Source organism: Salarias fasciatus, chromosome 12, assembly GCF_902148845.1.
Source record: "Salarias fasciatus chromosome 12, fSalaFa1.1, whole genome shotgun sequence".
NCBI lineage: Eukaryota > Metazoa > Chordata > Actinopteri > Blenniiformes > Blenniidae > Salarias > Salarias fasciatus.
The window spans coordinates 6,031,375-6,047,628 of NC_043756.1; the positions used below are offsets into that span (position 1 = coordinate 6,031,375).

At 42.7% G+C, this 16,254-nt stretch overlaps 2 protein-coding genes across 3 annotated transcripts; both read left to right on the forward strand.

Annotated features, from left to right (window-relative positions):
• Positions 1 to 1,023: 1,023 nt before the first annotated feature.
• lgi3 (leucine-rich repeat LGI family, member 3) lies at positions 1,024 to 7,073 on the forward strand. Its single transcript, XM_030105702.1, has 9 exons — positions 1,024 to 1,758; positions 2,581 to 2,652; positions 3,147 to 3,218; positions 4,222 to 4,293; positions 4,449 to 4,520; positions 4,762 to 4,931; positions 5,026 to 5,190; positions 5,274 to 5,364; positions 6,294 to 7,073. The coding sequence occupies exons 1-9, from the start codon at positions 1,556 to 1,558 to the stop codon at positions 7,021 to 7,023; spliced, it is 1,647 nt and encodes a 548-aa protein (XP_029961562.1). The 5' UTR covers positions 1,024 to 1,555; the 3' UTR covers positions 7,024 to 7,073.
• A 2,740-nt stretch (positions 7,074 to 9,813) lies between these two features.
• Positions 9,814 to 15,695, forward strand: chmp7 (charged multivesicular body protein 7). 2 transcript variants are annotated; one of them, XM_030105704.1, is made up of 10 exons: positions 9,814 to 10,321; positions 10,825 to 10,996; positions 11,826 to 12,011; positions 12,104 to 12,237; positions 12,976 to 13,024; positions 13,116 to 13,235; positions 13,327 to 13,425; positions 14,224 to 14,281; positions 14,362 to 14,472; positions 15,105 to 15,695. In XM_030105704.1, the coding sequence occupies exons 1-10, from the start codon at positions 10,077 to 10,079 to the stop codon at positions 15,158 to 15,160; spliced, it is 1,230 nt and encodes a 409-aa protein (XP_029961564.1). In that variant the 5' UTR covers positions 9,814 to 10,076; the 3' UTR covers positions 15,161 to 15,695. The 2 variants fall into 2 exon arrangements, with proteins under 2 accessions (XP_029961564.1, XP_029961563.1); XM_030105703.1 differs by having other exon boundaries at positions 9,815 to 10,321; positions 14,362 to 14,577.
• The last annotated feature ends 559 nt before the right edge of the window (positions 15,696 to 16,254 follow it).

Consider the following 16,254-nt stretch of genomic DNA (forward strand, 5'->3'; position numbering starts at 1 on the left):
AGGCCTGCACAATATATCGTTTGAACATCGCCATCGCAATGTGCGCATGTGCAATAGTCACATCGCAGGATGTGCAATATTTTTATTATTATTTTTAACTTTTGTTTTGCTTCGTAAAAGCAGCAAGCTGCTCCATGCTCCGCACAGCCATTCTCTCCCTCCCTCCTGCTCAGTACTCACCGCCCCCCTCCCTCCTCCACAGCAGAGAGGGGGGGCTCTCAGGCTACACTCTGAACACAGGCGACATGCAGGAGGAAGCGACAGAGGATTTAGTCCCCAAAAGAAGGCCAACATGTGAAATTTGGATATATTTCGGCTATAAAACAGACGATACTGAACAAAAAAAACGTTCTCTGCCGACAGTGCCTCGTCGTGGTTTCCTCAACACGAGGTAATACGTCAAAACCTGTTGGACTATTTGAAACGCCATCACAGGCTCCTGTATTTCCAGTGCAAAACCAAAGACCCCAGGTGAAACTTCTTCTCAAAAAACAATTACAGAAGCCTTTGCCGGCATAACACCGTATGATAGGAACTCCAAACAGCATAGACAAATCACGGATGCAATAACATTTTACCTAGCGAAAGACATGGTGTCATTGAACACTGTGGATCGTTAAAGAAGGATTTAAAAAAAATGATCCGCATGCTCGACAAGCGGTATGAAACACCACGTATTTCTCTCAAGTGGCCATCTCCCCAAATCGAGCTATTCAGGTCAGGTGAAAATTCTTCTATTTTTAATTTTGCAATATATATCGCAATATATCGCAAGCCCCCAAAAAATCGCAATGTCAGTTTTTTCCAATATCGTGCAGCCCTAGCATGAGGTATTCACGTTGAACTGCACAGGGATGGTGGATGCTATTTTTATTTCTGAGTGATGTATGTGCATCTTAATGCCAGCACTGACTGCTGTCTCGAAGCCCTCAGAAGATAAACAGCCACCCACACATGAAACCACCGACACGTGAATATGTGCACACACATTTTCCCTTCATTCTGCATTGCTCCTTTCACACTCTCATGGCTGCAGAAGCTTGACAGCACTTCACATCTGATAAGACGTCCACTGATCAGACAGTAAGAGACATTTTTACATGAAAGCTGAGCTCTTCTTCGTTCCCTCTCTGCCTGCTGCTGTTGGTTTGATTTTTTTTTTTCCCTGCATGTGCAGTAGTAAATAATTCAATGTCAGCGACGTTGCCTACAGGTCCTGGTGGGGAGAAAGCAGCCTCGCTCATCATTCCTGCGGTGTGCTTGCTGGCAGCAGCTCCTCACGGGGACACAGAAAAAGATTACACCGATTCAGGGAAGCTGCAGCGCACCCACGCCCACCGAGGACACACAGGAGTACCCTGACTCCCCCCTCCTCCCTCCCTTCTGTTCTCTCTCATCGTTATCCCATCCCTCTCTCAACTCTGCACTGAGCTCCATCACAGCTGCCGGGTCAGTGAGCAGGCTGACCACTGCTTCTCAACAAGCCTCTTGCCACTGAGGAGAAAACTTCAAGAAGCTCGCTCGCACGGCTTCTTTATCCCCCCCCTGCCCAAGGATGCTGGAGCCCAGAGCAAGATGGATGAGGCTGGTCTGCTTGTTACTTCTGTGTGTGTATCTCTGCCTTCTGAGGGAATCCAGTGCCAGGAGAGCCCCCAAGATACCCCGCTGTCCTGCAACCTGCTCCTGCACCAAAGACAGTGCCTTCTGTGTGGATACCAAGGCTATCCCCAAGAGCTTCCCCCCAGGGATCATCTCACTGTGAGTCCAGCGTTCGTGTGTGTGCATCCCACCACCAGAAGCATCTGTTTGTAACCTGCGTAAAGCCTCAGCTGCATGCCGACTGGTACAGACGGCTGCATCACTGATGTCACCCTGCATTATGTAATGAACCCCATTCCACTGAAATGACTTCAAAACTAAATTGCCGGTGTGTTTCTTCTGTTTCTCCTGACACACGTTGTCTTTGCGTTGTCAGCATTACATAATAATGCAGTTCATGTTTCTTTCCTGTGCAGTACGCCGAACTTCTTACATGAGGGAGCGTAGCAGTCAAATCATGTCGACCTACAGGGAGCAAAACTAACAATAGATTCCCGAGCTCTCTGCAGGAGACCTGCTTCTCCTCTGGGAGATTTAATCTTGAAAAGACATACTCTCAATAAATGGAGCACATCTAATGAAGATGGAAGCTTAACACATGGCTGGGGCAAGGTTATGTTCTGCTGAGAAGGCTGTCTGCACTGCACTCCGCCTGATGCTGACCCCCATTTCCCATCGATTGAATATTAAGTTTACATACTCAGGGGAAGTCAAGAGTACAATCTGGAGGAGGTGTCCTCATTTTACAACAGAAGAATTAAAAAAAGAGAAGAATAAAGTTGTGTCCTACTTGTTTTAATGGATGCAGTCTTCGAGATAAGATGTGTTCAGAGGAAACGAGGGTTTTAGAGTGAAAATGACACATTTTCCATGAAGAGACCAGCAATGCCACACCTGTAAGCGTGATCACTGCCCGTCTGATATCTATTGTGACAACAAGATGACACTTCTAACGATATGTGACGTTGTTTGTCCGAACAGGACGATGGTGAACGCAGCCTTTACAACAATCCCAGAGGGAGCTTTCTCACACCTTCACCTGCTGCAGTTTCTGTGAGTGCTCCCACCCATTTGCTCTACCCCCGTTATTCTCTACAGGATCGGAGTTATTCAGCACGCAGGCATCTCTTGTTTTGACGTGACAATAAATGAGCTTCAGCTAGTGTCCTAGAAATGAATGGTTATTGAAAGCAGTGGTGACATAGCAGGAATAAGTGGCTCTGTATCAGTGTCATTGGCAATGACTGACTCCCTTCAGTTGTGCTCTGCAGTACAAAGGCCTGTTTATCCACTCCGATGCAATCATCAGTGTGTGTTCTTCTGCTTTTGTATTGGTCTGTGTGTGTTTGTGTAAAGTCTACGTGTTTTTATTGTGTGTGTACAAACATGTGCTTCACAGTTTGTGTTTTCGACTGAATGTTTTTTTTTTAATTATTATTTTTACTTTGGATTACATACGAGTTGGTAAAAGAGTTTGTTCAGGCATAATTTTTAACCTAAAATCATTAGCGATACATGATTGAACTGATATTCCATCCTTTCTACAGGCTTTTGAACTCCAATACGTTCACCTCGATTGCTGATGATGCTTTTGCTGGCCTGTCCCACCTGCAGTACCTGTGAGTGTCACTTTTGACTGGAAACAAAAGTGCTTTTTCAGTTTTACTGTGCAGGGTTGAAATATTTTGCCTTAAATTGCTTCATATATAAGAACATAGGGTGTTTGCTTACGAAAGACCATAATGAATTATTTAGATGAGCTGCAACTGCATCAAATAGATCTGCATTCAAGCACTATGTAGATTTTTTTTTTTTTTTTTTTGGCTTCAGTGGATGATTTTTGTTCAGCTTATTTCTTAGAGAAGTAAATAACACCAACCCACCCAATGAAATATGGGGGCTGAGTGCTGCAGTATTGCAAAGAATGCCAAAAGTAAATCTGAAAATGAATTTGTCAGTGGCAGCCAGCGCTTTGCCTCCGCAGTGAGATAAAGCTGAATATGCCGTCCTGTGAATTGATGAGCTATAGGAAGCAGTTAGCTGATGACTTGGAGCGCACAGCTATCCTTGATGGCAGAGCCCTGGGCTGCTGCTGCTGCTGCTGCTGCTGCTGCGTGTGTGAGTGTGTGTGTGTGTGTGTGTGTGTGTGTGTGTGTGTGTGTGTGTGGCTCTGGCTGCAGCCCAGCCATCAGGCCCCTGCATCAGAGCCACTACGGCTCATACCTGCTGTGAATGCTAATAAAGGCATGTTTTTATATCCGGCCCCCTTCAGAGAGTCTGCACATGCCGCATGTCCTCAAATATCAATGGACAAAACAGAAACGGGACAGGCTCAGATGACGCTGACTCGAAGACCTTAGTAAGACCCGTCGGACAGATGAATTATTTTTATCACATTGGCAAAGACAGAAGCTTTCATTATCAAGCCTCATCTGGTGATTCCATTGTTGTCTAAATAAAACAAAATAAATTATCCTTCTGTCAGTATCACTCTTCTTATTTTTTAGACTTGATAATGTACCCCATTCCAGTGACTGCAGTAAAAACTCTGGCTCATTTCTTTACATGGATTACATGGATTCTCTAATGATGAATGATGATTGTATTTTTTTTTTTTGTCAGATTCATTGAGAATAATGACATCCAGGCTCTGTCAAAGTACACCTTCAGAGGACTGAAGTCCCTGACCCATCTGTAAGTGTTTCTAAAGCAGAGATAAACTCCAGAAATATGTCAGTTACCACCATGATTGTACAGATTAAACTAAATTACAAACATTTTTAAACCAATGGAACTAATTGCAGACTAAACATTATGGCCCTGAAAATAGTTGCTGTCTTTTTTTCCAGGTCTCTTTCAAACAACAACCTGCAGCAGCTGCCCAGAGATCTCTTCAAGCATCTCGACATCCTCACAGATCTGTACGTGACTGAGCGTCCCACCAGGCTCGACCTGAACATTTTCAGAACAAAACTGCAGTTTGCTTAAGTGATTGGTTTGTTTCTCATTCGGCTTTAGTTCAGTACTGATACGCTTCTTATTTTAGAGCTGTCTTTTCCCTGTATTGCCACTGTAATGCCAGAGATTAAGTCTGAAAGGTTTGTGTGGGAGTGTTTGATATTCAAATCCGCATATTCCCCCCGTTTCCAATGTGTGACTCAGAGACCTGCGGGGGAACTCTTTTCGGTGTGACTGTAAAATCAAGTGGCTGGTGGACTGGATGGAGAAGACCAACACGTCTGTTCCTGCCATCTACTGTGCCAGCCCGTTTGAATTCCAGGGACGCAGAATCCATGATCTTGCACCGAGAGATTTCAACTGCATCAGTGCAGGTTTCGCCTTCGCCTTTTCTGTCTTTCCAGCTCTCTGTAAACAGTAATACCACGTAGTAACTGTGCACTGTCCCTCTGGTGTCTCCTGTGGCAGATTTTGCAGTGTATGAAACCTTCCCCTTCCACTCCGTGTCGGCGGAATCTTATGAGTTCAATGGGGATAACTTTGTGGCCTTCGCTCAGCCCGATTCGGGGTTCTGCACCTTGTATATCTGGGATCACGTGGAGATGGTCTTCAGGAGATATCATAACATCACCTGTAAGTTCCTGACACGACAGCATGAGAACTGTGTGGCGTTACGTGAAGAAATCCTCATGGCTTTTTCTGTGATTCTCTTGAAGCTCGCTCTGCTGTGTACTGCAAACCGGTGGTGATAAACAACACTCTTTACATGGTCGTGGCTCAGCTCTTTGGTGGATCTCATATTTACAAGTAAGGCCCATTTATTTATTTTTGGTCTTTTTATCAAGAGCTAAGTCTTACTGAACACAACTCATGTCAACCTATGTGTCGGCCCTCAGGAGCAGCGATCATTTTTCATGTGACTCTTTGTGAAAACTAGATGCTCATCCCTGTTCTCAATGAACTGTAGTGCACGACCAGTGGAAACTGCCAACATGGAGGAGAGTGCTTGTAACTGGACACCAGCCTCATGCATTTTTGAATCTGGTGCTCCACCTTGTATGGGAATCTGTGATGGAGTTACGCAGGAAAGTTCTCCTCAAACATGTTTCCTTTTTGACTTTGACGCACTGGTGTGCAAAACTCACAGACAAAATGGTTGTTCTTAACGACACCCTATCTCTCCAACCATCAAGCAAGAGGAACAATACTATGTTAAAATATGCAGCACACTTCACCATAGTGTGAAGACTGAAAATACAAAGATAAGGTGAACCTGAAGGTGCTGTAGAAGTGTGGTGAAGCACCAAAGCTTCCAGGTGTTTTGGCTCTCAGCAAATTCATGTTCCAAAAATATCAGCTTCATTTTTTTTCTATAAAAAAAAGAGTAACACAACAAAATGAAGCTTCCAGCAGATGGGGTTACCTGCATCTTCACCGGGAAAAGAAATGGAATTGTCCCCTGAGGACAGTTCAGAGGTTGGACTGAACCATGTTAGAATCCAGATGTATGAAACCCGCTTTCATTCAACAGATTGAAATAGCAGCAGCTCCTGTAGAGACTCCAGCCCCCTGGATAACAGTTATTTTTATTAACTTTGGACAGAGTTAAACCAGCTGTGTCTCGCTGCTGCCAGCAGAAGCTCATCGGCCGGCTGTTTAAGCTCAAATCTAATAGTGGCTTTCAGTCTTTCATCAATGTTTCATTTGTAAATGTGAAAATCTTCCTGTGAACACAGGTGGGAGGAGGACCCTCTGCGCTTCGTGAAGATCCAAGACATTGACACCAGTCGGGTGAGGAAGCCCAACTTTGTGGAGACCTTCCAGCTGGATGGAGAGTGGTACTTCATCGTGGCCGACAGCTCCAAGGCAGGCTCCACCAGCATTTACCGCTGGAACAGCAACGGTTTCTACTCCCACCAGTCCCTCCATCCCTGGCATCGGGACACGCACGTGGAGTTCCTCGATGTCGGCGGAAAGCCCCATCTGATCCTCTCCAGCGCCTCTCAGCCACCCATAGTTTACCAGTGGAACCGAAGCCAGAAGCAGTTTGCTTTCCACTCCCAAATCACAGAGCTGGCCGACGTGCAGATGGTGAAGCACTTCTGGGTGAGGAAGGTTCTCTATCTCTGTCTGACGCGCTTCATCGGCGACTCCAAAATTCTCCGCTGGGAAGGGCAGCGTTTCGTGGAGATCCAGACTCTCCCCTCCCGGGGCTCGATGGCGGTGTATCCCTTCACTGTGGGCCTCCGCCAGTACCTCATTCTTGGAAGCGATTTCTCCTTCTCCAGAGTGTACCTGTGGGACGACCTCACTCAGCGCTTCCAGCCCTTCCAGGAGCTCAACATGAGGGCCCCGAGGGGCTTCGACCTCGTGTCCGTAGACAACAAGGATATTCTTCTGGCTGCCAGCTTCAAAGGAAACACGCTGGCTTACCAGCACCTGCTGGTGGATCTCAGCGCAAAGTAGAGCAGCAGGTGGAGCTTCTGGATATGCTGTATATCATACGTGCCAAATAAGTAAAAGACTGCAAAATGTTTAAGCCATGTATCTAAAAGTCAGCTCTTTCCTCTGATGTTTTAGCCGAGGCAACTAATTAAATGATTGTTTAACCTGATTTTTGCACTGTGTGTGTAACATCTGCACCATGTGTCACTGCATCTGCTCAGAGTAATATTGTTTATACATTATCATGTTATTTATTGTGCTTTACTAACGTGGGGATTATGTGCATGTGCAGCTACAGAATTATTCACTGGATGAGACTGGATATTGTACAGGTGGGAGTAACACTACAGATTTTGTCAGGTACACTGTGTAGGTGATCTGAGTCGCACTTTGCATGAGACTGTATAACTATTCGACACAAGCTTACATCGCTTCAAATACATCCTTACAAATAAGATTTTCTCGAGTCGATTCTGTAGAAATAACTCAGGAACCAAGCTGGCCTGAGGCATGAGTAAACCACAAACATGGCATACATTGAAAATGTGAAAATACTTTCTAACATACATTTTTTTCCCTGGTTTTATTGCAGAAACGCCTGTTTTTTTTTGTGTTTTTTTTTTTTTGTTACAGTGAGATATAACAAATGATCTCAATCTGGAAATTTGTAGGCACCGTAACAAAGCCAGAGAATGTTAAGAATCTAAAAACTCTGATCCTATCTGTTCTTGTGTTTCGTACAGTCACATAAACTGGATAAGTTGTTGCTGTGTACATCTGCATATTGAAGGGTGGGTGGGAAAGGGGTGTGATTAAATTTTGCTTTTGACCCCTTAAAATGTGTTTTTCTTAGCTGATAACAATATTCAAAGCTGCAAATAATAAAAAAAATCAGCACCTCATGATAAAAACCCAGAAAGTTTTTTTTTTTTTTCCCCCCCCACATACAGATAATACAATAGCAGGCTGCACTGTGAATTAGTGGTCAGCATTGTGGCCTAATACCAGTATGGTCCCCACTTCAAGTCCAGTCTGGACTTGAGAGCCTTTCTGTGTGTGTGTGTGTGTGTGTGTGTGTGTGTGTGTGTGTGTGTACTCATATTTCTATCCTTGTGGGGGCCAAATGTCCCCACAAGGATAGGAAAACATGGAACGACGTGCCTTGTGGGGACATTTTTCCGGTCCTAATGAGGAGAAACAGTGTTTTCTTGACCATGTTGTTGTTACTGAAAAAAGTAAAAGTGCAAAAACATTTATTTAGGGTTAGGCTTTGTTGTGGTGTGGGTTAGGGTTAGGGTAAGGGTCAGGGTTAGGGGCTAGACATGAATGGGAGTCAATGGACGGTCCCCACAAGGATAGAAATACAAGACTGAGCGTGTGTGTGTGTGTGTGTGTGTGAGCATCGTCAGCTCTGATCAGCTGCAGTCTACACAACCAGAACTTGGATGAAGTGGTATCGATGATGGATGGATACTGTATCACATTTCATGCAATTTATGATTATCTCATCTCTGAAAACAGTCACAAATCCTGGGTAATTTAGTGCTATAATTTAGCATAAGAAAAGAGATATGGCAGGAAATTGATTAACAAAATGAAGATCATATCAGCAATACAGAGCTTCTTATTAGAAATGACCAGTCATGGGAGGAACTGTCTTAAAATAAACAGCGCTACTATTTTTAGTAATGAGTTATCTCACTAATTATTTTTCCCAGTGTTACAACACCATTAACATTACTGATAATAATTTGAGGTGTGGTTCCATTGCTATAACTCACCTCTTTCAGCTTGATTTATCTTCTGCTGGAGTTCAGTGGAGCATTAAGTTTGTGTACAGAAAGAACCCATTGGTGCAAAGTTCATCACGTGATGCGACAGAGATACAGCCGAGCCCTGATCATTCAAATGCAGCTTTTAAATGGAAGTACAGACATCTATTGAATTGAATAGCGAGTTCTGTTATACATATTACAATGTCATAATTCAAACATTCATTATATCATTTATTTCAAGCAATAATACTCTTAGTATGAGAGGCTTGCACAGAATAAAATCAAAAATACAAGTGCTTTCAATAGAAAAAAAAACAAAGAAAAAAGAACAAAAAGAATTGTTTGTATTTTTAGAAAATATTAAATGAAAGTTCACAGTGTGAAATAATCATAATATTTTACATGAAATTATTAGTAAGTAAATGTGATGCATTTTATTGTGTTTTGAAAAACAATACAAAAACAATATTGCTTTGAAACTGATACATTGTTTCAAAGTCCTCAGTCAGGAACGTTCCAAATGACGTCATCATCTGATTTGCATAGCTTTAATTTGCATATCTAGGCCAAATTGAGCTTTATCATCAAGACCAACAATGGGAGTAAATGCATTAAAATAAACTGTGTTACTATATTGAGTTACAAGTAAATCTTATACTCCATTCTTGCAACCTTTTCTGTATTTCACTCTGTTTGCCCCCCCTTTTTTTTTAGTTTTATTTCAATTGAGATAAATCCGATTGACATAGTTAAAAAAAATAAATCTAATTTATAAATATTGAAGGTTTTGCCACGAGAATAAACTTATTATATTTTTTGGAGTGCAATTTTCCTGCTTCATAATCCAACAGTCAGTGAACTGTACATTCTGATTATTTCCACGGGCAAACTTTCTATGCGCAAAAACGCGGCAAACTTGACGCTTGTGAGCACAAATTAAAGTCGCGATAGATATATGTAGCAGCGTGTCTGCAGGGGTGGAGTTAACAGAACGGGAAATGAGCGCAGACGGTGTCACTGTTCTGCGCGGGTGTAAAAAACAAACGCCAGAAACCGTATCTTGTTTATGATGCATTAGCTTTGCTAGCATGGGGGAACTGTCGCTTATGTGAGGGATATGGAACATGTGAGCTGCGGCTCTTCTACAGATTTAACTGTTAATTTTAATGTTTTGGTTTTTTCAAGGGCTGCTGGTGCCTGTGGCGAGCTGGCCCGACGTTCTCCTAGCATCCAGACAGCTGTCTTAGCGACGGGAGCAAGCTGAGCTGTAGCGTCGGGTTGTTAGAAACGTCCACCGAAATGTCGCTGCCGCCCGAGTGGGGCGACGATCAGCGCATGAATTTCTTGTTCTCCGACTTCAAGGAGAACCGCGATGTCAACACGACGGACTGGGACAGCAAGATGGACTTCTGGACGGCGCTGATCGTCAAGAGCTGCAGGGACCGCGGCTCCGTGTGCGTCAACCTGCAGGAACTCAGCAGGACCTTCCGGAGGAAAGAGAAAACCCCGCTCGGCCTGGCGACCGTCCTCCAGTCCATGTCCAGGTAACTGACTGTCACCGCCCGCGGTCTCCCGGGGCCGGGGCCCTTCAAGCCAGCCGACACTGACAAACACTGTCAAGTCAGCCGACGCGTTGTTTAGCGGTGCGCACATATTGTAAACATTACGGTAAAGCGTCAAGCGCCGAGGATCACATACTCACCTTATTTATAATTAATAGAACACGTATTATTACTGTTGCTAAAAAGCATAACCGAACAACGAAGTGCATTAAGGAAAGTTTTAATAATGCTAATTTTGAGTCAATAAGTCAAATAATCTGGCATTAATTGAGCTAAGACACTACATTTTCCATCAAAATATTAATAGAAACTATTGACAATATTAACAACGAGGTGTGTCTAAACCAGGCAGTGTAGTAATGTGATCCACAACTGATCTGGAGTCGGTACCCTGGAGCTATTGCGCTAAAATACTGTATTTTTCATAAAAAATATTAATGGCTGGCTTGACCGCAGTCTCCTTCTCGGTCTGGACGCCCTTCCAGATGCGGGAGGATTCAGAGGGAGTCGGAGTTCGCGGCCAACGTGGACAGCGGCTGGCTGTCGTGGGGCGTCGGCCTGCTGCTGGTGAAGCCCCTGAAGTGGACCTTCTCCACCCTGCTGGGCAGCAGCCGGGTGTCTGCGGAGGAGTCCTTCGTGGTCATCGAGCTGGTGAAGGTGTGTTTAATGTCCTCACTCAGTGTAGCTGCTCCAAAGAGATCTCCAGTTCAAGCCCATCTGTGCGTGGAGTTTGCATGTTCTCTCTGTTTGTCATTGAGGAATAGCACATTGGTCCAGACAAAAGGTTATGCAGTTTAGCCATTCTTTGTGCCTCAGTATTTTCTTTCCTAAAATTGTGTCTTAAATGCCTCATGATAAACAGTTTTCAGCAAAGACTTCTGCACAGAAATCTACTAAAACAAACCTATACCTCAGTCATCAAGCATACAGATTACAAACATGCTGTAAAATAGATCAGGAGAAATTTTAAAGTTTGAATTTCTTCATTTTTTTTGTGTGAAAGTGACTTTCTTTAGCTAGATGCATAATAAAAATGACATGGTTCTAAACTTAAGTGAGATCAATTTTCATTAATTTCAAGAACTGTGCAGTTTACTATTTGATCAGATTTAATTGATAATGGACCTGATTCCCTTTCTTTTAATTTCATTCTCTTCCATTTCACCCAGGAAGTCCTGAGGAAACATTAGTGTTTCCTCAGTTCAAGATGGTTGTTTGAAACATTTCCTTCAGAGCTGAAATGTGATTTGCCCCCCCCCCCCACTCATGTTTTCCACTGTCATGATACATTTTGCTGTTTAGCTTAAAATTATTGCCCCTTTAAAAATACGTTGATGACATTTCTTCTATTAAAAGAAGAATGGTTTATGTATCACTCCACTTGTTTCACCATTTTAAACAGTTCTCACCTTTTTTTTTTCCCTTCTGCCTTTTCTAAAAGTCACTTTGTGTCACAGAACTGGCTTTTTTTTCCCTCCTTCTCCAGGAGAAAGCAGCAGAATTACTCAAAGCCTACCGCAGCAGCGAGTTTTCCAGCTGTGCCATAGTGTCGTTCCCAGAGCTGTGCGGCCTGTCCTCCGACGTGTGTGCGGACGAGAGCACGCTGTGCATGGCTCTGCTGCAGCTGCAGAGGGACAAACAAGTGACGGTTTCAGTGCACGAAGGCGAGAAGGTAGATCCCAACCTGCGCACTCGTCCAAACCAAGTTTCACTGACTTCAGGACCTCGTCATGTCAACGTCCCGGTGTGTGTTTGTGTGTGCAGATCGTGAAGTTCTGTCAGCCCGGGCAGGACCGAGTGTCTCCGGTCAGCGACGTGGATGTGGGGATTTATCAGCTGCAGCGGAGTGAGAAGCTGCTGGGAGAGCGAGTGGAGAAGTTAAACCAGGAGGCAGACAGGTTCAGCAGCGCAAACACAGACATGGATGTTTGGTTTAGACATGATGGGAGCAGCACACTTCACAGACTCAGGGATGATGAGAGGACATTTCAAACCACTTCTTAGCAAAACTTCCCAAATGTCGTCCCTGTATCCATCACCATCAAGTTAGTTTTTAGAGGTTAGTAGTGTTTAATCACATCTGATATTTTTAAAGAATCAGTTGCTGAGCTCAACCACCAAACCTTTGGGTTTGTCTTTCTTTAGCCAATACATTTATTACTATAAAACAAAATTTTAAAAAATGATATTATTTCTTCACAACCAAAAGCACTTTTACAGCAGTACTGTTACATGTAGTTCAGTCAGATTTATTAATAAGAGAAGTACTTGATTATAAGCTTTATCCTTAGACTGGAGTGCACACATGTTATAATCATAACTTCAAGACCATTTAGGACATCGGGAAAATTAAAAGAAAAAAAAAAACTACTAGAGAGCAGAACTATGGAGCCTTCAAACACACAGTAATACTGAAGATCTGTCAGTGTGAACAGCTGAATTATCATCGGGGAAAAAAAGTGCAGAAAGACTCACTCATTATGCATTTTATTTATATTCTACTGCACTAAAATCAAAAGACATGCAGTCAGTCTACTATTAACAGAGTTACGAGTATTTCACCGCGTGAAACATCTGTATTGGCACGATATGAATACCTCCAGTCTGATATTGCTGTTTGATTGATCTGAATGCAGGTGCAAAGAGGAGGCAAGGGCTCTGCTCCGGAAAGGAAAGAAACCTCAGGTCAGTGGGAGGATCCTCTGTTTATCTCACCTACAGCTAAATGAGTGTGATGGCAGTTCAGCTGGTTTCATCCACTCTCCGTCCCCAAAAGGCGCTGAGATGCTTGAGAGGCAGCAAGCGAGTGGAGAAGAGAGCCGACAGCTTGTTGGCCCAGCTGGAGTCCATCAGAGCCATCCTGGACCGAATCGCTCAGTCGCAGACCGACAAGATGGTGAGACGCACAGGAAGAGCGAAGCTGTAGAGCTCTGCTGTAAAGAGAGGTGTGTGTGTGTGTGTTCTCACTGGAGTGTACGTGTGTGTAGGTCGTGCAGGCGTATCAGGCTGGAGTGGCCGCACTGAGACTCTCACTGAAAGACGTGACCGTGGAGCGTGCGGAGAATCTGGTGGATCAGATCCAGGAGGTGTGTGTTTCCACCGAGCAGAGGAGTGTGTCATTTGAGTGGAGGCGGTGTGGCGAGGCTTCACGGGGGTGTGTGTGTGTGTGATCATATGTCTCAGTGCAGAGAGATTTTAAGATAGACCACAAGTAGTTCAACTTGTTTCATTTTTTTTTTTTGTTTTTGTATTCAAATATTAAAACATGAGGAGGTCTCAGCAAAGACTGATTTAAATGTTTTTCTGATTATTTCTTAGTCACACGGCACTTTCTAATAGATGGAATGTTCTGGATTGAATTTCACCAGTTTCTTAGGATTAACTACTAAATCCTCATAATGTAGTTGTGATTAAACCAGCATTACATGGCAAAAAAAACATGGTAATAATCAAGATTTTTCTTCCTGGTTTATGTGTGAAACTTTTTTTTTGTAATGAATTAGTGAAAAAACTACTTAGTAGTATTAAGTGGCATCAGCTTCTTTTTTTTACACTTGTTCATATCATAATAAAGTCGTTGATGTACTGTTTCATATGAGCAGGACAGTTCAATCTATCAAAATAAATAAAACCTTCAGCGTTTTACTGGTGTTTTAACCCTCACTATATAATTATTCACATATTTAAGTAATAAAAAAGATGCAAATAAAATTGATTTCTGATTATGTTCATGACAGACTAGTTTTTAGATTATTTTCATAGTTTAGATCAACAAAGGTTTGAAGTGATTGTTCCAGTCCAGTTATATGATCCTCACTTTGAGATAGTAGATTTGATGCTTTGATATTCTGTGTTTCATTGTGTGTTTTCTGTCATTTGAACAGTTGTGTGACACTCAAGATGAGGTGAACCAGACTATATCCGGCGGTGTGACCGCTGCGGGTAAGGAAATCCTTTCCGTCTTCAATTTGACTCGTCTGTATTTCTGGTCTGTTCATGTTTTCTCGTTCTTCTGTCTGCAGATGAAGACATGGATGAGCTGGAGGAGGAGCTGAAGGCTTTGCTGGACGAGTCGAAGCCAGAATACGTCTCAGATTTACCCGCCGTCCCCACGAGCGATCTGCGGCCCCCCGGTGAGCCGACCGCCGCGTCTCTGCCCGCCGTCCATCAGAGCCGCCTCAGTATTACTGATGAGCAGCTGGAAGAAGAGCTGAGTCAGTTAACTCTCACAGATTCAGGTCAGAGTTTCTCCGATTTCTGTCTGTGTGCATCTGGATCTGCTAACAAAAAACAGTGACAGGAAGAGATATTTTTGAATTAAATATGTGGTTTGAAGTAGTTGTTTATTTTACACTGAGTTTAATAAAGATATTATATAAGAATATAGCTCATTTACATTCGCTCACCATTCATTTTTCTGCTTTTAAAATTGAGACCTTCCTGAACATACCACTAGAGGGAGCTCACACACCCAATGACCAATAACACCTGGAGGATGGATGCTTCAGTGTATTTTTTTTCTTTTAAAAAGTATATTAAATTGATAAATGTTACTAATTCATCACTGAAACAAAGAACTGAACAGTACAATAGAACAAGGAAGCTCATATTTCAGTTACTATAAAATTGTTAACGTACATTTAATCTAGGTTTACAAAATTGTCATTTTTTTATAGCTTATTTATTGTGTTTTGTGTCGTCCTGCTTTGACGACACCATTGCAGATGTTATGAAATTCTAACGTGTTTTAAACTCTCTTCATTAGGCTTTCAACCTAAGAAAGCAACGTCGCCAGCCAGACGACTGGAGCCTGCTCAGTGACGCTCGGACGAGTCGCAGCAAGTCTCCAGGAATCCAGCAGCATATCCAGACAAACTTTATCTCCCGAAACCCCGCGTGAGTCCACGCAAGTAACAAAAGAACAACTCTGCTAAAGAATATGATGGAGGGGTTACTAAATCCATGTTGAACTTTAATAAAAATACACATCTTCAGTCACTGAAAGCAAACCAGTGAGGTTTGATTCAGTTTTTCCCTCCTTTTGCCTTGAATGCTTTCAGGTCTGTGTGCCATAAAGATTTAAACACATCCAGTTTTAATCCTTTTTTTTTTTGATAAAGATCAGGAAAAAATCCTTGTGATTTAATGTGTGTGTGTCAGTGTGAAAACCTCCCTCATCGACGGTCCTGTCCAGTGTATTAAGTGGCCTTCTGAACTGTAAAAATGAACCTAAAGTAAACAGAATGTTAAGTCAAATTATTAGAACCCTGTGAGTGTGTGAGTGTATATACAGTACCTGTGAAACGAGTTAAAAAACCAAATATGTTCCTCAAAAATAAACTTTATTTTAATCATTTGTGTGTGGTGCTCAGCTTGTGTCATTCACTTCTTCCGTCCATTTTCTAGTCCGCTTGTTCTAGCAGTAGCAGTAATAGAGACAAACAACCAATCACACCCAGAGGCAATTTAGAGTTGCCAGTTAACTTCACCTGCATGTTTTTGGACCATGACAGGAAGACTGAGGACGTGGAGAAAACCAACGAACACACAGGGACAACATGCAAATGTCCATGTTCACCATGTGCTGCCTCTGCTTTTATACATTAGGTTTTTTACTAAAAGTGTGTTGTTGGATTATGAATAAAAGTTTTTTTTTGATTATTTTTTTAATTTAATTGGTTCTTCTCAGAAGATGTCATTAGGATCCTTTCTCCTGAACAGATTTTTGATCATGTGGTTGACTTATTTTACAGCTGCCACTAGAGGGCAGCACAGTGGTTATTAACTCCTAATGAGAGACTCAATTATTCTGTGAAGTTTAAATTATTTCATTTTCTGAATGAAGTTGACAAAAAAAGCTATTTATAGCTTTATTAACTATATTTCTATATGATTATTTTGTTTTCAGACACATT

Excerpts from the sequence above, each read along its gene's own strand:
- chmp7 (XM_030105703.1), top strand. The coding sequence starts at position 10,077 with ATGTCGCTGCCGCCCGAGTGGGGCGACGATCAGCGCATGAATTTCTTG. Across the intron at positions 10,997-11,825 it reads TGGTCATCGAGCTGGTGAAG|GAGAAAGCAGCAGAATTACT; the intron begins GTGTGTTTAATG and ends CTCCTTCTCCAG. Across the intron at positions 12,012-12,103 it reads CAGTGCACGAAGGCGAGAAG|ATCGTGAAGTTCTGTCAGCC; the intron begins GTAGATCCCAAC and ends TTGTGTGTGCAG.
- lgi3 (XM_030105702.1), top strand. The coding sequence starts at position 1,556 with ATGCTGGAGCCCAGAGCAAGATGGATGAGGCTGGTCTGCTTGTTACTT. Across the intron at positions 3,219-4,221 it reads CTGTCCCACCTGCAGTACCT|ATTCATTGAGAATAATGACA; the intron begins GTGAGTGTCACT and ends TTTTTTTGTCAG. Across the intron at positions 4,932-5,025 it reads TTTCAACTGCATCAGTGCAG|ATTTTGCAGTGTATGAAACC; the intron begins GTTTCGCCTTCG and ends CTCCTGTGGCAG.